The sequence below is a fragment of the Trachurus trachurus genome, assembly GCF_905171665.1.
Source record: "Trachurus trachurus genome assembly, chromosome: 13".
Lineage (NCBI taxonomy): Eukaryota > Metazoa > Chordata > Actinopteri > Carangiformes > Carangidae > Trachurus > Trachurus trachurus.
Window position 1 is genome coordinate 7326154 of NC_139892.1, and position 24545 is coordinate 7350698.

General features: G+C 39.0%; 1 protein-coding gene across 1 annotated transcript; it reads left to right on the forward strand.

Annotated features, from left to right (window-relative positions):
• Positions 1–15987: 15987 nt before the first annotated feature.
• LOC310995764 (carotenoid-cleaving dioxygenase, mitochondrial-like) lies at positions 15988–22223 on the forward strand (the record flags this gene model as incomplete). Its single annotated transcript, XM_083984888.1, has 12 exons — positions 15988–16024; positions 16110–16302; positions 16400–16611; positions 16711–16826; positions 16997–17099; positions 17217–17345; positions 17930–18090; positions 18197–18364; positions 18490–18624; positions 21034–21216; positions 21881–21991; positions 22107–22223. 12 exons carry the CDS (start codon positions 15988–15990, stop codon positions 22221–22223), a joined length of 1665 nt encoding a protein of 554 aa, XP_083841014.1.
• Between the last annotated feature and the right edge of the window lie 2322 nt (positions 22224–24545).

Here is a 24545-nt window from a genome sequence, read left to right on the forward strand (position 1 = left end):
CGGAACAATTTCTCATGTTGGGGCTTCAATACAAGAGGGACTTTACAGACGAGCACTATGGAGGTATTTAGATGGTTTTTGGTGTGTCTTTTTGGACGAAGAAAAGTGAGCCCCGTTCGCAACCGTCATATGGACATGCAGTGCTGCACGGAGCCCCGCTGTAACTCAGAGAAGGCACGGAGGACTCTGAAACTTCTCCCAGCCCTTAGTCGACATGAGGGTGAGTAGATAATGAGTGAAAATTGAATTTTGGGTGAACTATCCATTTAACTTCATATATTTTGGCGGCGGGGAATGGGGATTCCCTCCAAGGGTTAGGTGCGCGAGGGACTAGACCAGGAAGCGCGCGGGCGGGTGGATGTGGGTGTGGGTGTGGACGTCCCCTCTCCACGACGTCATCAAGTGAGGGGGCGTTAATTGGCTACAGACTGGCAGCTTCACAGCACGAGGAGACCAGCCCGCGAGACCAGCAAGCATCTTGAATGTGTATGTGTTCCTCTCTCGCGCTCTGTTTAGATTAATAAACACAAATAGGCTACAAACGTACACACATTGACCTCTGGTATTTGTCAATCTATGTGTTTTATTGTGAAAATTGACTGGATTCTCTTGTGTTTCTTGGTGTCACTTCTTGCCAGGATTGATGCGATTGAACACAATCTGTTAACATGGGCGCCAAAATGAAAATGGCTCAGCTTCTCAGCGCTTCCGCGTCCGGTGTGGCCCCGGCGTAAACCGTCTTTGGTGGCAGTAAACACTGGTTGTTTGTTCACCACCAAAGAGGAGGCTCCGTCTCCTCTGGTTTTTAATTTTGATCTGGGCACAGTTAGGAGCATCTGATTAGCAGACCTCAGTGATCTGGGAGAATGGTAAGGGCAAAGAAGATCAGAGAGATAGGCGGGTGCCAAGCCATTCAGGCATTTAAAAACAATAAGGGCCATCTATTTTTATTTAGATGGCCTAGGGAGGGCATTAGATATTTGGGGATAAATATACCGCCTGAACTAAATTTATATCAAGCTAATTTTACAAAATTAGTAGAAAAAATTAAGAAAGACCTAAGCCGCTGGGCTACACTCCCTCTTACATTAATAGGTAGAGTGGAGACTATCAGAATTAATTTACTCCCAAGATTTCTTTTTCTCTTCCAGACACTACCAGTTGTCCCTCCTAAATCTATGTTTATTCTTATAGACCGCCTCATCTCACGATTTATATGGCAGGGCAAAAAGCCCAGGGTTAGATATAAAGTATTACAATTAGCAAAATCTAAGGGAGGATTAGGACTGCCCAACCTGAAACATTACTGGATAGCGGCACAACTACGAGCGATGATAATATGGTTATCAGATAATACAAATACAAGATGGCTTAATATGGAAAAGAATTGTAGTATTAATATGCCTCTATCAGTGATCCCCTTTATAGGTATTAAATCAATTAGAGATTTTCCAGGAGAATGGTCAAGGATCACATATGGGGCTTGGAGAGAGGTACAACAAATGTTTAAGCTGCCAATAGGTCTTTCTATTATGAGCTCAATACGATATATTAAAGACTTTCTGCCTCTGAAACTTGACACAGGATTCAAAAATTGGATGCATGCTAATCTAATTTTTGTGCATCAATTGTTTAGTAATAACAACTTTAAATCTTTTGATTAAGTAAGAGCCGAATTTAGCTTACCAAGAACAGAGCTCTATAGATGCAGTTAAGAAGTTTTATATTTGATCATCCAAATAGGAATAGATTAAAAGAACCTTCCCCCTTAGAACAATACTTATCAAAGATTCAGGAAGGAAATCATATACAAAAGCCAATAACTAATTTATATAGAATCCTGACTTTAATGTCAAAGGATAATACTTATCATGTGAAAGAAAGGTGGGATAGAGAGCTACAACAGGAAATCACTGAGGAAGGCTGGATAAAGATCTATGCTGAGATACATACAGTTACTAATGCCAATTGGTGGAGAGAGTGGAAGATAGTAAATAGATTTTTTAGAACACCAGAAATTATGGCAAAGATGAGCTCAAACCAGTCAAGTACATGTTGGAGGGGATGTGGTGTGAACACAGCAACTCACTTACATATATTTTGGCAATGCCCACTGTTGGATAATTTTTGGAAATCCATTTTTGCTACTGCGAACAAAACATTAGAAGTCGAACTGGCTAGAGACCCTTTGACAGCGATTCTTGGGATGAAACCAGATGTTATTCTCAGTAGAAAAAGGATGTATATCCTACAAATAGTACTAATAGCAGCAAAGAAAGCAATTACATTAAGATGGCGTAAACAGGACCCTCCCACATACACTGATTGGGTAACAATTCTGAAAAATATTTACACAATGGAAAGAATTACATATATGTTGAGATTACAGAAGGAAGTGTTTACAGAGAGATGGCAACCATTAATGGAGGTAGTGGGAGAACAAATGGATTGATAATTTAAAGAGCTTTTTTTTTTTTTTTTCTTTCTTTGTTTGTTTTTTGGTACTGAGCGGGATTATAGGTCATACTCAGAAGTGATTGATAAAGATATGTACGTACTGATGAATTGATTGAGAGAACCCATGACTGATGTTATTATTTATGATATATTGTTTATGTTTAGTCTTTGTCTTGTTTTGTCTTTTTTGTTTGTTTGGCATGTTTTTTTATTTTTTTGATGGTTGCTGTTGCTGATTTCTTTTTTCTCTTTTGTTTTCTTCTTACATATCCTAAAAATTTTGGTTTTCTGATTTATTATTTATTTTTTTATTTATACCTGTATATAAATCAAAAACAAACAAAAAAACAAAAGACGATTGTCTGTCTACTAATACCACTTGTAAAATGAATTGTCCAAATAGTTGCTGAATTAATATTGTAAAAGTGGTTGCGAGGAAATGATTAATAAAAAAAAAATAAGTAAAAATGAGTCTAAAATTGAGCGTAAGCCAGTGTAAAGTGCGGAGAACAGGGGTTATGTGATGCTGTCGCTTCTTCCCTGTCGGTAGGCGTGCAGCAGCATTTTGCACAACCTGCAATCTGCGCATTAAAAACATGTCAATGCCGGCATACAGGGAATTGCAGTAGTCTAAATGAGAAGTAATGAAGGTGTGGATTACTTTTTCGAGATCCTTATGAGGTAGATGCCCCTTTGTCTTTGCAAGCAGTCGCAGGTGAAAGAAACTTGTCTGAACTACGGTGCTAATTTGCTTACTCCCAGTCGTCCCAGTCCTTGGAGGCCACCGTCACTTTGCCATTTCGTATCATTGGTAGCTTGTAGTGAGACATCTTGTCATAGTAGAGGATCTTTGATTCAATTAGACAACTTTTGCAGTGGCAACATGTAATATAATATAATAATATATAATATATATATATCCCCTCCCTTTTCTCCTTTTTATTAAACATTGGTCAAATACGTAAATTTCAGACTCAACTCAAATGTGTAAAATGTACATAACGTTTATGAAACACACATGAGTTAAATAATGCAAGAAATTATTTTGAAAATAAATAATAAAAACATATAAATCGACTGCAGCAATTAATCATCAGAAAATTATTTTAAAACATGGGCCACAGTGAGAATGAATACATGTTCGTCACATGGTTAGTCAGCATTTATTTTTCCTTTTAGAAACGGAAGTGAAAATCAGTGAGTTCAGACTTATTCCTGTTTCATTTTCTTTCAAATACAGAAATGTATTGTTTTTTTTGCTTACACTACCATTTGACGTGTATATGTATTGTATTTATAGAATTAAAAAAGACGTCAGTTGAAGGGAACGTGTGTTATATGAATATAAACTCTAAACTTACTCTGCAATACTTATTGAACAAATTACATGTCACAACAATCTGGTTGATATTAACTCGTCACAACACTTTTTTTTTTTTTTTTTAAGTATATTGTTTGGGCATTTTTGCCTTTAACTGATAGGCTAGTGGAGAGAGACAGGAAATGGGGAGGCAGAGAGAGGGGGAATGACACGCAGCAAAGGACCTCCCGTGTCGGGATTCGATACAGGGCCGGCTGCAGCGAGGACTACAGCCTCTGTATATTGGGGGGCCTGCTCTGCCAACTAACGACGCCCCATCGCAGCACGTTTTAACCATCAGACTTTGATGCATGTATGCAATGACTTCCTAAAATTGAAGTTCCTGTTTGGCTTGCAACACAAACTGTAAACAGGCTTTGGAAACATTTGGTAACATTTATGGTTTGGTACTATGGTGACCTTTCCCCTTTCACTGTAGTAAATACGTGGTCGTCAGTGCATAATCTGAGGTGACATAAAAGCAACTTTTCGTTTGTTTTTTTAATATATTTTCAATATGTTCAATTTTTTGTTTTGTTTTACATGTGTACAAATTTGTTTAAATAAAGGTATCACAAACAGCAAATAAACATCTTAAGCAGCATTAGTTTTACTCGACCCTTTCCCTCTATATATTTATATATCTACAACAGCAGCTGAAGGAATAAGTCATACTGTATTAACAAAGAATATGGAAATAAAATAATTAAATATCTCTCAGAAAACCAAAATAAATCCCAGGTGCTTTGTAGCTGCAACATCAGTTGTATGTTCACAGCTCTTTACTGCCCTTACAGTGGCCAAAATGGGGTCAAAGGTCAAGGTAAACTTTACAGTGAGCAGTTATACAGATATCATAGTAATCACACACACAGGTCATCAAAACAATTTACACCAAAAAATTGGGGGTTTATTATGGGTGAGATTATAAAGATTCTTTTCAATGCATTTCAGAAAAATCAAGATAACTTTTCTACTTTTTTTGAAAAGTGAGGAGAGGCTAAATGGTACTTTAGTAGAAACATGTCGTTAACTGCTGAATTATGAGCATTTCCATCAAAATTTTTGTCAGCGTTCCCACTTTCAAGGCTGATTACAGCTGCAGGTGTCGGACTCATGAGTGTAAAGACACCCACCACCCACCAACCGACCGGCCGGGCCAAGAAACTGGTACAGTTACCTTCGCTAATATTGTAGAATTTCAGTACTTTCCATTTGTTGATTTATTTTCATTATTAGGGTCCGGGCAGCGCAGCTGACAGGACACTATTGTATTCCTAGGAATTCTTCTTCTTCTTTAGGGTCCGGGCAGCTAAGCTGCCGGGAACCTATTGTATTCCGAGGAATTCTTCTTCTTCTTCTTCTTTCTTTCTTTCTTCTTCTTCTTCCAAGGAAGTCATACTTCCCATGGGCGAAAACTCACCAAACTTTGCACAAAGGTTCAGTCCCATGCCAGATTCACTCAACTCCAAGGACATGTGCCCCCCCCTCCCAGGGGGGGCACAATAAGCGTTTAAATTTAAAAACTTTAAAAATTCCTACCAAACCAACGGTAGATGCTACAGTGTTGAAACTTCACCACAATGTAGCCTCAATACTGCTGAAACTTTTGTCAACTTAAACTTATTACAAATTATGAAGTCCATCACTCTGTTTTTTTCAATAACTGTAAAACTTTAAAAATGTATCTCCTCCCACAATTTTTGCTCAATTGACACCAAACTTGCTACAGAGCATCTCCAGACCGTCCTCCACAAAACTTGTTTCTCGGATTTTTGATTAAGCAAAAATTGAGCCTACAGTGCATGAAAACGTTTGACTGTAAACAGTACTGTAAACATATACCATCAAATTCTTGCTAAATACATTTTCAAACTTCCTGAAAAAAAATGAGAATATTCTGGAGTCATGTTTGATGAAGTTTAGCAAATATCAGAATTTTAATTCAAAAACTGAATTTTCTAGAACATTTTGAATTCTGCTCTCATGGGAACAACTGCAGTCAATGTGAGTGTGGAATTTTTAAACATCATATTTTCTCTTAAGAAGCAAAACACTTATCATTAAAAACAAATCACCAACATTTCCATGCTGTCAAGATGCAATTTATGTATTATCAGATTTTTGTTTAGATGACTGAATTATTGACATTTTGACCATTTCATCACAACAGCTGCCCGGGCACTGGCTCACCTGAGTGGATAAATGAAGCTACACAGCAGGTCTCACTACCAGCCAATTAGCTCAGCGAGTTAGGAGCTGGTTCTTGGTGTCAGAGATTGTGAGTTCGAGACCCAGCGAGGGTGAAGATGATGATGATGACAGTTCGAAATGGCAGATGTCCTCAAGCTATTTTGCTGTCTAAATGCAATTTATGTGTTAACAGATTTTTGTTTAGATAACAGAAATCTGCGTTCACAACTGCTGCCCAGACACTGACTCCCTGAGTCTATTTGAGAAGACACACACCCCTCACTTCCAGATAATTAGCTCACTGAGTTAAGCGCTGGTTCTTGGTGTCAGAGGTTGTGAGTTCAAGACCCAGCCAGGGTGATGATGACAGATCAAAATGTCAAATGTTCTCAACACGAAACACAAGATAATTGTCCTAATGGTGGCATCACAGCAAGCTTCTAAATTTAAAAATCCAAATAGCTTGGACTGGACCATGTGCGAAGGCTCCTAATATCTTAGACTCATAGTAGATGTTTGACAAATACATATCATTATTTTACCTCAAAAACGGATTTTTCTTTTTCTGCCTACACGACAGTGAATGGCTTACTCAATTTGTGAAGCCTCTGTTGAACTGCCACTTGTCAATTAGCTCAATGCGATAGACAACGGTCTTTGGTTCCCGAGGTTGTGGGTTCAATCCTCAACTGATGCAAATTGGACATTATAAGGACAACTGTCTTGTCTTCCTATTCTCCTGTTTGTTGCTCAGAATTGCCTAAATTTGCCCAAAAGTAGCCCGGACCCGACCCATCGCTGCGCAGCAGCTATAATCTTCTTCTTCTTCTTCTTCTTCTTTCTTTCTTTCTTCTTCCAAGGAAGTCATACTTCCCATGGGCGAAAACTCACCAAACTTTGCACAAAGGTTCAGTCCCATGCCAGATTCACTCAACTCCAAGGACATGTGCCCCCCCCTCCTAGGGGGGGCACAATAAGCGTTTAAATTTAAAAACTTTAAAAATTCCTACCAAACCAACGGTAGATGCTACAGTGTTGAAACTTCACCACAATGTAGCCTCAATACTGCTGAAACTTTTGTCCACTTAAACTTATTACAAATTATGAAGTCCATCACTCTGTTTTTTTCAATAACTGTAAAACTTTAAAAATGTATCTCCTCCCACAATTTTTGCTCAATTGACACCAAACTTGCTACAGAGCATCTCCAGACCGTCCTCCACAAAACTTGTTTCTCGGATTTTTGATTAAGCAAAAATTGAGCCTACAGTGCATGAAAACGTTTGACTGCAAACAGTACTGTAAACATATACCATCAAATTCTTGATAAATACATTTTCAATCTTCCTGAAAAAAAAAGACAATATTCTGGAGTCATGGTTGATGAAGTTTGGCAAATATCAGAATTTTAATTCAAAAACTGAATTTTCTAGAACATTTTGAATTCTGCTCTCATGGGAACAACTGCAGTCAACGTGAGAGTGGAATTTATAAACATCAGATTTTCTCTTATGAAGCAAAACACTTATCATTAAAAACAAATCACCAACATTTCCATGCTGTCAAGATGCAATTTATGTATTATCAGATTTTTGTTTAGATGACTGAATTATTGACATTTTGACTATTTCATCACAACAGCTGCCCGGGCACTGGCTCACCTGAGTGCATAAATGAAGCTACACTGGTCTCACTACCAGCCAATTAGCTCAGCGAGTTAGGAGCTGGTTCTTGGTGTCAGAGGTTGTGAGTTCGAGACCCAGCAAGGGTGATGATGATGACAGATCAAAATGTCAGATGTCCTCAAGCTGTTTTGCTGTCTAAATGCAATTTATGTATTAACAGATTTTTGTTTAGATAATAGAATTTCTGACTTTTCAAAATCTGCCGTGACAACAGCTGCCCGGGCACTGACTCCCTGAGTGGATAAATGAAGCTACACAGCAGGTCTCACTACCAGCCAATTAGCTCAGCGAGTTAGGAGCTGGTTCTTGGTGTCAGAGGTTGTGAGTTCGAGACCCAGCCAGGGTGGTTGGTTAAAAATCCAAATAGCTTGGACTGGACCATGTGCGAAGGCTCCTAACATCTTAGACTCATAGTAGATGTTTGACAAATACATATTATTATTTTACCTCAAAAACGGATTTTTCTTTTTACTGTGGTTTCAAATCTGCCTACACAACAGTGAATGTCTTACTCAACTTGTGAAGCCACTGTTGAATTGCCACTTGTCAATTAGCTCAGTGCGATAGACAACAGTCTTTGGTTCCCGAGGTTGTGGGTTCAATCCTCAACTGATGCAAATTCAACATTATAAGGTCAACTGTCTTGTCTTCCTATTCTCCTGTTTGTTGCTCAGAATTGCCTAAATTTGCCCAAAAGTAGCCCGGACCCGACCCATCGCTACGCAGCAGCTATAATCTTATTTTTCATTTTCAACACTGTCACATTAATCCTGCATCTACACTTACCTGCCACCAGATGGGAGCAATTCACACTCAGTCTATGATCAACCGCTCAGTCTATCATTCATTCAGTTAGTTCCTCAAGATTTGATTTCCCAGCACAAGAAGTATAGACATCATTATGACCAATGTCTCTTCATAGAAATAGTGATGGGTATTATTCTTGTTTAATCATACCAGAGGTCAGAAATGACAGGAAATTGGGATACATTGCCAAAGCATTAACTCTTAAAAGGTAGAATTCTTCTTGTCAATACACCAATGAATTACCCATCATGCATTGCTTCATCTTACAGTTGGTATGACCTGGATCAATGACTTAAAGCAGTGGTTTCCAAACTTTTTTTTGTCTTGTGTACCCCCTGAGCCAATTTTTCATGAGTACCAGTGTTGGGCAGTAACGCCTTACTGTAATTTGATTCATTTTTTAAGTAAGGGTGTAATGAAATGTGTCATAATTTCTAAAAAAGTAATTAGATTATATAAGCCCAGGAAACTATACGTTACCATTGCCAGTCACTCTGCTCCTCTCACCCACCCTTCCGTCCTGGGATACACAGTGTCAACCTGTCCCACTGTCCTGCTGGTTTGTTTGTTTTTGAGGGAATGCAGTAACTAGTATTGTAGCTAATTCTTTTGAAATAAAGCAATCAGAACAGTAACTTTTAAAATGAGTTAATTGCTCATTTTAAAAGTAGCCTAATCAGTAATTTACAGTAATTACTTTGCAGAGTAATTTGCCCAACACTGAGAGTACAACCCTCACTCATGTGTTGATTCTCCAAAAGTGGTTTTATAAAAATGTAACACGACTGATCATGAAATGAAAATCATTTGAATGTCTCTCTTTAATTTGTACAAGGACATTTTACACTTATAATACATTGTATTTTAAATGATATTTCTCCTACATTTATTTCTCTTTAACTCAAATTAAACATAAAAATAAATAAGAGTCTGTCTGCCTTCAGAATAAAACAAATACATATTAAATAACCTGCCTTTGTTCTATTAAACTCTTATAACATTGATAACATAACGGAGCAACAGTAACTGGACGTTTGACGCTTTTGTCCGGACCATGTTTGGCCTTGGCAGCATGTCTCATGTTGGTTATTGTCTCCCAAGGGGAACTAGTTTTGGCGTGCGCGTACCAAAAAAAAAAAAACACACCTTTTCTCTTTGGCCTTCGGATCCACAGGGACTTCTAATCCTGCCTAGTTTTGTTTAACTATCTATGTGTAATCTTAACATAATCTTGCACTGTTGTTTATGACTACTGTAGCCGTGCGCGTATGCGTATGTGTATGTATGCGCATATTTTCGTATATGTACATGTGCTACATGCATTTGTGTGTGAGAATGTGTGATGGTATGCATGTTTTCTTGTTTCTTGTACATGCGTTGTTTTTTTGTTTCTGTCTCTGCTCTGTGAAGCACTTTGGACGACTGTTACAGGTCTTTTAACTGTGCTATATAAATAAAAGTGAACTTGAACTTGAATTTTAGTAATGGGCTAAGAAATGATCGGGAATATTTACTTCATCATTTTGGGAATAAATTACGGTAATACATGTATTATCGTACCCCCTGCAATGTAGCCTACTTGTGGTCACTGACCTAAAGGACGCTAAATAAAAAGGACATTACATCTAGCCTAGGTCACTCACATTTTGGGCCTTCTTTTACACATTTATTTGACTGGAAAATGATGACAGACAAGAAAACATGTAGTTTAGGGTATGTCTGACCAGCCAGGAATTGAACCTGGGACTTGATGCTCTGGGATCTGTGCAGTCATAAAGTTTGCGCCCTAACCACTCAGCAATCAGCTCGTTTAAGACGACATGTCTTTGTAGAAGAAAGACAGAGATCAGTCAGAGCTCCAGCTTCCTGCCTGGAGCTTCCTCCTTCCCTTCATGTGAGTTGATTCTTGCCCACTAAGGTTGGCACAGATTGCGACAAGATGGCTGTCCTCTCTTTGGATTTGGGGCATGGCCATGACCCAGTACTGGATCAGCACATGTAGGAAACCACGGAACAAAAATCCTTAAGAGTTAACATAAAAGGCGATGACATTGCACCAATGAAAGAAATATCACTTTATCACTAAAGTTCAGAGAGAAGACTTTCTTATCAGGAAACGTTGTAATCTGAAGGGTTGTCAAACAGTGGTTAAACTCTGTCTGACTTCAGCCATAAGAGATAACAAGCCATAAATCCAGTCACTGAAAAGTCAAGAGGTCATTTATAGTTTGGTGACTCGACACTGAGTTGCACTTGATATGTTTATGTTGCACATATAGGTCTTCTACTGAATGTGCACGTCCATTATGGGGCTGCATCGAGCCATAAACCACCTGCTCGCCGTCTAAAAACACGTAGTCGTGGAAACCAAAACAAAGCGAGAAGGAGGGTAAATAGTTGTTCTTGATTGTCGCTCTGTAATCTACTAGATCTGCAATTTAACACCTTAATGCTTTTAACTGCAGATTTGGTATGATAAGGGAGGAATTAAGTTTGGTTTTGCTTGTTTATTCTAGTGAGAAATTAGCAATAAAGTTTTTATATATGATTCATTTATAGAGTTTTAAACAATACAAAGACAGAAATTTTATACAAAAACCGCATCTTTAACTGAAAAGGTGGAATTGAGAGCTAAGAATTTGCATAAGCAGTAAGGATACCATGGCAACAATACAACAACAAAGAAAAAACAACAGAAGAAATTATATGAGACAAAACCAAAGGGCAAAAAGTAATTTACAAAGAAAGAAAACAAAACATATAGGGATGTACAGGTGGGACCGGACATGTTGCAATATTTTAGATGATTTTGCATTAGAGCCAGAAAGAGAGAGTTTTATTTGTTCGAATTCACAAAATACACTGTTGCCTATAAAGTTGGAGTAAAAATATTATTTTAACTTTTCTCATGAAATGATTGTGACAATGTGATTAATTATAGTGTATATCTTCTCAAAACAGGTAACTGGGACTCAGTATGTAATCATTGCACCTGGTGAAAGGTGATTACTGATGTGTTACATAGGAATAAAAAAAGTAATGTGTCTGAAAACAAAATTATTATTCAAGTTTATGGGCAACTGTGTATGTACAATACATATGAAAAAAAAACACTATACACAATAAAACAATATGAACAATTATTCAAATATACAATAACAACAATTTAAGCCTGAAAATGTATTTTTAATTTCTACTTATCATAAATAATATTTTTTTTATGCTTGCTGTGTGTTTTGTGGCTTGTCTGCTGAAACATTGAGGCTCTGTTGAGTCTGTATAGTCCTTCCAAAGTTGTGGGTTAAGGAACCAAAGTTCTCCTCAGTTTCAGTGTGAGGAAACCTTTGTGAAGCGCTTTGCCCCCGAGCACTCCCTGCCACACAGCGGCTATTTCTAGGACCCGATGTACTGGGACAAGACTATTTTCTGTTTCGCCCATCTGTGCCAATGATAAAACTGTTTATATAAGTGGAAGGACTCAATTGTCCCTAAAGCACCATGAAATAGCTCTTAAAAAACGTCTCAATCAAGTGTAGTGATGGCGAGTATGTTTTGTACATTATTGTGATTCCGGTTGACCTCCTTTTTATGATTTAAAATTGCTGCTTGCAAGAATTAGGAACGGTAATTATAATTCCACATATCATATCAGCTATTACTGGCCGAGAAAAGACAAACAAAGAAAAAGAAAAAAAAACCACATATTTTTGTTTTCACATTTTCAATTAAAAAAAAAAATTGTGAATTCTTAATGAGCACAAAAAAAAAATTAAAAATAACTATGGGGGGGGGGGGGGGGGGGGCAATTTGAATAAAGCTTGTATACTTGATTATCATGCAATTAACAGACATTGTTGATATTGGCATTGGTATCAGTTAACAGTGTGTTTTTATAACTGGCAGTGGTACGGCCAGCCGACTCACTGTATCTGAGTGTATTAACCTGTGAATTATTTGAATAGCTATTGGATGCACAATAACAAGGTACATTTATAGATGGCACTGGGCCCAGTTTAATGTTAAACAAAAATTTGGCCTGAAAACCATTGAAGACCCCTGACTTATACAGTATATATATATACATACTGTACACACATCCCATGTCAATATGAATTTAATTTTTAACATCTATGAAATACCCATTTATGATATTTCTTTACATTGTGATGTAACATGTTGCAACCACCTTTATCTTATATTAACAATACGTATTAAATTTGCATATAAGCACATTTATTACAGGCATACACAATTCTATTCTTTTGGACTTATATATATTCATATTAGGTGTTTACAATGCCAATTTAGAAAAATGCATGTTTGTATGGGATAGAGGTGAGCGAAATTATAATTGTTACATTTTAAATTTCATTATAAATGTCAATATAAAAAATATTTCATTTTTCATGCGCACTTCTATATACGTTCATACGGTATATTACATAGACCAGGTCAACACGTAATGCTAGATATAGGAATGTCGTGGACTCTGCATACCCTCTGCCAGAACATGGATCCTGGGTTATCATTAACTAACAAGGAGCTGATTATTGGTGTTGGCGCTGTGGTTTCAGCTACTTTTACACTGGATATTTCCATCATCTGTCATTTGCCTGCGCCAGTCAACACACACAAACTGCTCTTTGTTTCCCATCATGCCACAGTTACAGTACTATTTTGGGATCTTTATGTCCTAAATGTATCAGAAAATTTGATTTTAAGTAACTGTAACAAACAACTATAACATAATAAAAGTGCTATAATGCGGTTTTAAACACAACTCCCTCCTTTACTCTGCTCACTAGAAATAAATCTGATTTAATATCCACAGCTTGTCACACAGTTGTTCCTCTGTGTTACATCCAGGTTTCCTCATCCTAAGCAAACAAGCAGAAATAAGTTACTTCATCACAACATTATCGGGCTGATTTCCAGCAGTGAGACACAACTGCTTTGACCGTGGAAATTCTCTAAATGGGTCAATTTCACTTCTCTAATTATGTTCGATCTATATTCAGTTTTGAAGCTGCTGCCGGCAACAAGTTGTTTTTGTTGGGAATTTCCTTGATGCAAGATAAATTAGATGAATTCAGTGTTTATTTTCAAGTGACAGGATCTGACACAAACATAAATAGTGGAAGTTACACTAATGTTTCCTACATCCTACATTTAGGAATGAAATTTACAATTTCGTTTCACCTATAACTAAGTCAATGACAGGCAACAGGTGACCCATGCAATGATGTATATCCAACATTAGAGAGTTGACTTTGTTGTTTGTTTGAAAACAAGATTAAACAAAACTTGAAAAGCATTAAAGTCTCTGGCCTCACCTTCCAATACATACACAAGCTGCATCGAGGAAACACCCAAAAGAGGTAAATGCTTCGGCATCAAGATGGGAAACGGCTAGCCGCATAGACTATTTTTTAAACCGGGCATGTACAACATTCTTTTCCAGATAAAAAAAACAAGATGTGACATGTTAATTAGTCAACTTTAAAGGAGGTGGCAGGTGGGTACAGTTACAGTTACCTTTGGACAAAGCTTTACAAACTGCCCCCCCACCCCTCTTATCTCTGCTTGGCAATAGATCTCTTCCTCAACCCCTTCTCTCTGTTATACATCGCACAATAAAAAAATAAAAAAAAGGACCTTTTTCTGGAGAGTAAATGTGCATCTAAACATCAGCTGTGGGCAGGACTTTGCATGGAAAACAAGGGGCAGTTTACACCTCAAACACAAAAACATGCTCAGAGCTTAATGATAGCACTCAATTAGCACAAGCTGATTTTCAGTAACTTGGTTACATTGCTTCATGCACAGCTCCACTACTTCCTGAACTTAAGCCAGCTCCTTTATTTCCTGTCTTACATTATTGGACAGACCATTGTTGTGAGGTCAGACACACCCGGATTAATACATTTGTCCAATAATGTAAGCTTGATTAAGTTCAGGAAGTAGTGGAGCTGTGCATGAAGCCCATTCTGCCTCTGGTGCAGGAATATCTGTGAAACTGAAAAGTCTCTGTTGGAGAAGGTTTTTTGTTTGATATTGTTTGTATATTTTATGTTGTTTAACGTTGACTGATTCTGCTTATGAAATTATTCAGCCAAACTTGATAGTAGTTGGTTAACTGGCTGATTGTTAGCTGAGTGGTAATGAAAATAAAAATTAAAAAGGAAAAAGGAGGAAATAAAACAGCAATTAAAACACAACAAAGACCAAAACACACAAAAAATTAACCAAAAAAACACAACAATATATGAAACATTCACAAAAGAAGAGTTTTTAAAGGCACTTAAGACATAGCCTGACTGTGATAGTGTCTGTTTCCTGAAGGTTAATGTTATAATTAAGTGTATCACACTACAATCACCTGCCCTGAGTTTCACCCATAATATACATAATGTTGAACAATGTTCATTGGTGTTCATATAGATAACATTAAGTGGGAGCTGATAAAGCCGTAATGTGTGCTTCCAGCCTGGGAGAGGTCCTGTCCTCTCAAGTATAGAAACATGAAGAGAAAAAAACTGAACCTGAACTGGCCTGTAAACCCGGTTTGTTCATTTCAAACTTGATCCACTTTTCAGGAGTTGGAGTTTACAATTTTCAGTTCATCAAAAAGGGCCGTGTTGAATAAATTGGGTAGAAATTTATATTTCAGACCCACTTCAATTCTTAGGCTACTTCACAATTTTCCTGGTGAAAATATATAAAATATCCCTAAATTGATCGTGGATGTGATTCCCCCCTCTGTGAACTCCTGACGTCGTGGTTGGGCAATAATCTTCTTGTCTATATGGGCAATTTAGATTCTGCAGGAGTCTGACCTGCACATTGTGACCTTTGTGAGGAAACACAGGGGATCGACCTCGCATCTTGTGTGGATCCACCCTTACGTGCCCCCAGTGCAACCATAAAATGCTTAGTACACCTCTCCACAGGTGCTACAGATACAATGGTAAATTGCATAGATATCAGGGACTGACTACATTTGTGTTACATATAAACTCAATAGCAGAATATTAAGAAAAAAATAAAATCTCTAAATGCTTTAATTATTCTAGAAATAGAAAAATGCAATAACAAAAACAGGCGGACGGTACATGTGCTTCTTCTTCTTTCCCCATCCCTACTTATGTGCATGCACACTTTGAAAGATAAAGTACTGACTATGTGAAATAAAGAGCTACTTTCAAAAAATGGATGAATGCTGCCACGGTGATTTTGCTACTTGTCAGTAAGATCAAGTGATTATCTCGGAATAAGTTCCCGTTATCTTGTGATCACAGGGTACTTCTGTTTTTTAAAGGCTTACATAAGAATGAAATCACTGTCTGCTTGACTAATTAACTGACTGTTTCCAGGGGGGCGTGACCAGCAGGAGGACAGTATAAAATCTCAGAGAGACTGCAGCAACACAACACGAGTTTGCAAGCCTTTAACATTGCTACATACTCAAGAAGCAAAGCTTTAGCCATGGATACCATCACAAGCCATAAAAACAATACCCCAGGTAAGGATCTGACTCTACCCGCTATGCACAATTTAACATGATGTCAAATATGTTGCTAACTTATGTTGATGTCCTTTTCATATAGCAAAATCCAAGTCCAGGAAGACCACCAACCACTTCACAGATGTGCATGGTCTGCCTTGCATTGAGAAGATCGTGAGCTCGGTGGAGGACACCCCTGAGCCCATCCACACCAACATCACTGGCAGAATCCCAGAGTGGATCAACGGACACTTCTTGAGGAATGGGCCCGGGAAGTTTGAGATTGGAAACCAGCAGTGAGTGCCAAAAGTCTGAATCTATCTGGAGATATTGGGCTTGTATCAATAAAATGGTATTGATTTGATTCTCTCCTGTTCCCTCCACTCCCATCAGGTTCAACCACTGGTTTGATGGTATGGCTCTCCTGCACCAGTTCAAAATATCCAATGGTCAGGTGACATACAAAAGCCGCTTCCTGTCCAGTGACAGTTATCAGACCAACAAGGAGCACAACCGCATTACAGTGTCTGAGTTTGGGACCATCACCATGCCAGACCCCTGCAAAAACTTCTTCCAGCGTTTCCTGTCCAGATTTGAACTTCCAAGTGAGTTTCGTATTTCAATGCAGACAGTTTTCAGTTTACTTCCATATACTTAGAGGCCAGAACAGCTAATAGCTCTGGGAACATCTCTCTCCTCTCTAGAGCCCACAGATAATGCCAATGTGAGCTTTGTGACCTACAAAGGTGATTACTACGTCAGCACAGAAACCAATGTTATGCACAAGGTTGACCCCGAGACACTGGAGACAACCAAAAAGGTAACACGATGTTGAATGTTGTTGACCAATGTCAGTTTGTGATTGATAATTCTGCAGAGCTGTGCACAGCAGCTTGTTTTATTGACCTGCTGCTTACGTAAAACATGATCCCTAAGGAAAGTCATAAAAGAGCACAATATAAAAAGTGAAGTCTTGCATTTTTTTGTTAGGTGGACTGGAGCAAATTCATTGCTGTCAATGGAGCCACCGCACACCCTCACACTGAGCCTGATGGTACAACCTACAACATGGGGAACTCCTACACCAGTAAAGGTATTTCAGATGCATGAACCAAATTGCCAGTTTTAATGGGAACCCCCTTCAGAGTGAGGTGTCAGTGCGATGACCTTCAACAGGAAACTAATCGTATCTGTGATTCTGTGCTAACAGGAGCGTACTACAACATCATCCGAGTGCCACCAACTAAGATAACAGCAGATGAAACCCTGGAGGGAGCAACAGTGCTGTGCTCCATCCCCTCAGTGGACAAAACCAAACCCTCCTACTACCACAGCTTTGGTGAGTAAGAGGCACTCGTGCTCAAACCAAAGCCCTCACTGCTTTCACCCTTCAGCCTTGACTATACAGTACATCCATTCATATGAACAAGATTCACTTTCCATGTGTAGATTTACCAGGTAACAGCAATGAAATAATTTGATTCTTAGTCATAACTTGTTGTCAGATCAGGTTTTAGTGTCTTAACAACACAAACTCAGAAACAGCAATGATCTCAGCCAGGCCAGAACTCATTATTTTCATTGTACATTATTTTCTTCTGATTACTGTTTCAGTTAATCTCAAACCGAAGAAATGTTGATAAAAAAAAGTGAATCTGTTGCTATTGGAACTTTCTAGAGGGCACAGAGATTTCTGACCAATAGTCCACATGCCATTGATGTTTAGTTTACTGTGATATCAAAGAGAAACAGCAAATCCTCTGAGAAACTGAAGTGTTTCTTTGCCATTTTTGCTTGATAAATGAAATGATTGCTCAGTCACTTCAGTCCAATACCTCAACTCTCAGTTGATTTCAGTGGATTCTAAATCATCCATTCAGCACTTTGAATGGAAATTAATACAATCTTCTCAATCCATTGCAGCAATGTCAGAGAACTACGTAGTGTTCATTGAGCAGCCCATCAAGATGGACCTGTTGAAGATTGTGACAGGAAAGCTGACAGGAAAGAGCATCAGCGATGGTGTGTTCTGGGATGGAAAACGCAACACAATCTTCCACTTGATCCACAAGCAGACTGGGAAGGTAAGGCTCTAACCCTAAATTTTCTAAAATGCAGTCTGTTCTCTAGGCTTGTAATGTGCATAACACAAATGTGGGTTGTCTTCATTCTTCTGCTCTTCTGTTTCAGCTGAGCTCCATCAAGTACGTCACCAAGGCACTGTCGACCTTCCATCAGATCAACGCATACGAGGAGGACGGCTTCTTGATCATTGATATGTGCGCTGCAGATGATGGACAGGCGATCAATAACTACAACGTCCAGAACCTGCGCAAGTCTGGGGATGCCCTTGATGAGGTAAGGAGTTTAAATGTTACTGACAAGGGGTACATTCATGCAACGACTTCTCCTGATACAGTAGATGCTTTCAGTTTGGTTGAAACGTTTGTGTAAGATTAAAAAGCAAAATGTTTCCTCATCAGGTGTACAACACCTTATGTAGAGTGTTCCCGAGGCGTTTCGTGCTGCCTCTCAATGTGGAAAACGAAACGCCCTTCAACCAGAACCTGAACGGGACCAAGAGCACAGCCACCGCAATGAGGATCGCAAAGAACAAGGTAGGCTCCCGATATTACCAACAGCAACAGTCAGTTTCTCTTTGATAGGTGTGTTGTAAAGAAAGTTGATACCAGCTCCTGCAGATAGCACAGATACAGACACATTAGGTAACTTTGGCTGATGAAATAGTGCCTCATGGAGGAGGGATACGCAGTCTGAAAGGTTCTTTGTGTATGTACAGTCCAGATTTGTCCGTTATGAAAAGATAACTTCTGCTAATTTTTCTTATGACCCGTGACTGGCCTTGTACAAACATGTTACTGTTCATGTTTCCCACATCAATACATACTTTAAAATACATATAATACTGCCTTGTGTAGTTTCCCATCATACTATAAATCATGAGTATAAAATGCTGTAAATATAAACTTCTCATGCCTGGTCCAAAAAACAGCAAACCCATTTCTTCTTAATCTTGGGATGTTATTTTAATGATTTCTTTAAAGGAGTCATCACCTGGTTTTTTATGTATCCAATCCCCCTTAAATTGCTTTGAATCAGTTCTTAAAACTTATTGGAAACATTTTTTTAAAAAAAATTCAAACATAGAGCTTGTTCTGACACTTTTTCATATGGCAACTTTCTCTCGTGAGAGTAGGCGCGAGGTTTTGACTGGTCCGGATGTTCATTGTATTAATATGTAATGAGGCGCGCATTGATTGGACGCAGGGAGGACAGAGCCGGAATGGTGGCTGGCCCTGTGGGCTACATGCAGGCTGTATTGGAAACCGCATACTATGCTGCTCTGTCGTGTACCGTAACCATGTTATAACTTCATAAAATAAAACTAAATTGTATCGGTTCATTGTAAAACATGTAGGCCTATTTATTGATGCAAATGTGGTGATTTCTGTACGTAGGCTACATAGCCCCGGTACAAAGCTGCTGCTGCTCTGTGAAGCTTCACTTTTCATTCAAACAAACCTCTACAAACCTGCGGGTAAGTTAATTAACGACCGTTTCCTCCGCGGGCATGACAACGTAGTTTGACCGGTTAACGAGCAGCTGCAGGCGGGCAGCTGACGAGTCACTCTCCGCTCCTCTGCCTCGCTGGAGCTTCACTTCTCCCAACGCGAAGCAAACTTCTAAGCCGTCATTTGGATAAACTAACCGCACATTGGGGATCTAAACCCTTACTTTCTCGCATTAACAAATATTACAACTTAATAAATTAACGACCCTTTCCTCCGGCGGCACGACGACGTTGTTATCGGCCGGCTAAACGAGCACTGCAGGCGGGTTGAGGAGTCACTCCTCCTCCTCTCCTCTGGTGCTCACTGCAGCAGCAGGCTGCACACTTCTCCCAACGCGGAGCTAACTTCTAAACAGCCGTCATTCGGATAAACTAACCGTACATTGGGGATCTAAACCCTTACTTTCTCGCATGAAAAAATATTAAAACTTAATAAATTAACGATAGTTTCTTTCGGCGGCATGACGATGTCGTTCGGCCAGGTAAACGAGCGCTGCAGGCGGGTTGAGGAGTCACTCCTCCTCCGCTCCTCTGGTGCTGGTTGCAGCTGGCTGCACCTCTCTCCCAACGCGGAGAAAACTTCTAAACAGCCGTCATTTGGATAAACTAACCGCACATTGGGGATCTAAACCCTTACTTTATCGCATGAAAAATTATTAAAACTTAATAAAGTGACGAAATAACAGCGCTACAGTGGGAAATAAAACAACCCGTAATGGCGGCGCGGCAGAAGTCGGGGTGGTGGAAGAGAGGTGTGTTTATGAAAGCAGGCGCCACGGTGACGTCACCGTAGGCGCAGAATCAAAATCTCGTAATGTTGTGGTGTGCAGCCTCATGAACTACTCTGGCTTAAACAAAGAGCCCAAACGAAAAAACTCAGCCACTTTCAAACCCCAGGTTTTCAGGCAAGTTTCCACTGAGGTCCAACACCAGTATACATGTTTTAACAAGGAAAAATGCGATTTCCGGGTGATGACTCCTTTAAGTTATATTCTATTTTACCATATACTGGATTTTTTATTCGATGAATTTTTGATACCATTCATAGTTTTTTCTATTAGACATTCTTTGTATTAATTTTTTTTTATAATCCCCACTCTAGTTTAGATTTACTATAGAATATTTGATTACTGCCATTCCCATGTCTCATTCACTTTCCTTCACATTCCTGCACACAAAGGATTGACCAGAATCAGCGCAATTTTATCTGACTGATATTATGCTCATGGTTTATTGTTCAGATCTGTATTATTATATTGCTAATGCAAGCAGAATCGAGAGTAGAGTCTTTCTTATTGTTAAACAGCCAAAGGACATTTGTGACCACAATAGGAGCCAACTGTGGTCTAAAAGGAAAATTGTTCGGTACAACAAATTGTTATGACTGTAGCTTCCAGCATTCCCCTTGTCTCATTGGCTGTTTTCTCTTGAACAGGTGTTCTGCACCCATGAGGACCTCCACGGGGAGGATCTTCACCAGTACGGTGGCCTGGAGTTCCCACAGATAAACTATGGGAAGTACAACACCCACTCCTACCGCTACTTCTATGGCTGTGGCTTCAGACACCTCGTCGGAGACACACTGATCAAGATGGATATCCAAGGAAAACAAATGAAGGTGAGTCCCGTAGATGTGCTGCATAGACCAGAGCAGCTTTTTTATGCAAATGAGAATGACCGATGCATTCTGGGTAATTTAGGGGCAGCTACCAGCATCCCTCCATTGAAAAGTTCAGCCCAACTGGCTTGACAAACTAACTAACAAAAAAGTTGGCTATTAACAGGTTATTAACAGACAACACTTAGCCAAAACCTCCCCGGTGATTCGACCAAATACGTGTAGATGTCTGGATAAGACATTTCTGGCCACTTTGTGGGGTCATTGATCACTGTGGGAGGCTAAATGAGCATACCGGCAGATTCATTAATTGTAATTTTTCAAGATAGCGTGAACGGTGGGTTTCAAAGAGGGTGTCAAAATAATTATGAGACATAGTGCTACAAAAGAAACAAAAAATAAAACATTCAGATTAATTGTTAGTTAGTCTACGCTCCATCAAAACACAAAAAGCCACTGAGTGCAATGTAAAAATGCCAGTAGCTGCCCCTAAATTACCCAGAATGCATCGGTCATTCTCATTTGCATAAAAAAGCTGCTCTGGTCTATAGGATTAGGCTGCATACATTTTTGATTTGCAAATAATTTACAGGTTTGTTTTTTTGTATTACCAATCAAATGTGAAGCCAAACTGTAAAGCTCACGAGTCGCTGTTTTCTCACAGGTGTGGGAACAACCTGGTCTTTATCCCTCTGAACCAATCTTCGTACCCGCCCCTGATGCCACAGAGGAGGACGATGGCGTCATCTTGTCTGTTGTCATCACTCCAAACGAGGTCAGTCAGGTTTTAGTCAGAGATTTCTTTGGCTCTGGTACAAAACCAGGGAGGAGTATCTCTTGAAATGCAAACCGCTGATAACTTATTTGTCTTTTGTCTTGATTCCTTCCAGGACAAGAGCACGTTCCTCCTGGTGTTAGATGCCAAGACGTTCGAGGAGCTGGGCCGGGCCGCAGTGCCTGTCAACATCCCCTACGGTTTCCACGGGACATTCAACGCCACAGCGTAGACGTTTGAGGTCGTCATGTGAATAGACATGTGTCAAGGCAGATATTCTATGTAAATACCATCTGTAGTTTTGGTTGTGTTTTCGTGCAATATTAGAGGTCTCTCTACAATACTAAGAATGTATAGTTTTCTTGAATTGTTTTGAAAAAACATTTTTTCACTGTTAGATATATTGAACTTGTTTAAGAACATTTTTCTATACTTAACATGTAAACCATTGTTTTAGTGAAAGATAAAGAAATACAAAATATATCGATTTATGCTAGTCTTTACATTTACATATTATTTTGTAAACAGGCACTTTGGACTGGACGTGAGCTGTGTTAATACATTAAATGGATAATGCATGGCAAAAAATCTGTATTTCATGCTACATGAATTAAAACCTGTAAATATTGCCTGAATAAAAGAAAAACTCCATTTTAACATTGTATCTGCATTCATCTCCTCCTTTTAGTAATGTTTCCACAACTTCATGTTCACTTTGGTCAACTGAAGGTGCAGGTTGTGTAACACAAACCCTTGTAAAGATGTTATAGTTAACTTTAGGAACATGGCTCAACAGCACACCCTACTGACCACTGATGGATCATGACTGTACTTAGGGCAGAGAAATATGTTGTGTTTTCTGTTTGGTGCCTTTTTATGTTAGTTATTCAATGAGAACAACATAAGAGTATTTTTTACTTTGGTGGCACTTTAATTATTCATAAACATTAATACATACACAGGTGAATACTGAACTTTTACTGTATTTAAAAAAAACAAAAAAAAAACAATAATGGCATTTACTTTGGTCACATTTAGGTTCATTTGTGTTGAGCTGGGAGGAAGAATAAATACAATTCTATTCTTAATGAGTGTTTACCCAAACTCATAACTCTAACAGTTAACATATATTAGTTTATTTTTCTAGTTAAAGGAATATCTTGTATTATAAAGCATGGCATTTATTAGTTAATATGACTAACATATGAACTGCAAAGAGCACATGTACGCAAAGGAAAGAAAACGACACCTGAGTAAAAAGGGCTGTTTGAGAGAGAGAGAGAAAAAAAGTCCATGTTTAAGCCAGAAGTTTCTCGGAAATCATAGCTAACGTTTGCTTCAGGTGCTTTTTCTTCTGTTTCAGGAACGACTCCAGGTTTCGAGCTTGTGTCAAAATGCCCTCCAGCTCTTTCATCTGTGCTGTATCAGCTGCAGCACTCTCACTGAAAAAAAAAACATAAATGCTGATAATGCAGTTGTGCAACAACGAAGATATATTAGTCCGAGCACATGCTTCATCAATGAAAATAGCAAACAGTGCAAACATAATGGAAAGCACAATTCACTCACACCTGAGCTGAGAGGTGGTTTGATCAATAAACACAATGCAGCAACATTTAGAGAATGAACCGTGTGCAGAACTGCAGGATTCACACGTTCACCTCTTAAATCACATGCAAATATTTTACATACTGTACTTTGTCTGTATCAATGCAACAGTGCGGGTAAATGAGACTCTGGTCATTATTTAAAAAGTGTAACTCATTTGTCGTAACAACAGGTGAATCAGTGAAGGGTTGAACAACTTCCTATCTACTGCATGGATTTTTAAGATAGATCTGATGTATTTAACTTGTTAAAATGGAGCGGGAGATCGACGGACGGATCAGGAGCATCAACAGCAATGCAGACGTTAGACCGGACCGCTGTGGTGAAAAGGGAATTGACATACGGAGGCAAACATTTTGACTTACTCTGTTCCAATCCTCACCTGTGGTCATGAGCTCTGAGTAGTGACTGAAATAATAAGATCGTGGCTGCAGGCAGCAGAAACTGCTTCCTCTGTAGACGGACGAGCTCAGACTTAGAGAACGGGTGGAGGAGTTTGGACGCTGCTCCTTCACGCAAAAGGATAAGGATGCCTCCTCCTGGACGCACGATCTGATATCACCAAGTACACAACAGCCCAGGACTAACGCTAAACCTAAACCTAAACCTAACCAGTTGGTTACAACAGCGCTCCTGGGCTGTTAATTGCTTGGTGATATCAGATCATGCCCTCCTGGACGAGAACCAGACCCAGTTTTATATCCCTCAGGAAGGAGGGATGTCTGGAAGACGCTTGGCCTACTGCTATGGCGACCGGACCCCCCGATAAGCAAAAAAAAAAAAAAAGTCTTAACGCATCAAGTTAGTATCGTTTTGCCTTTTTGTCCAGATGGAAACAGCGTTTATTGGGGGTGAAAACATTTTTTTTAATGGAAACGGGTCCCAGAGTGGTAAAATCTCAAAACGCCGCCCCAACGTTTTCATGTAGACACCAAAAACAGAACTT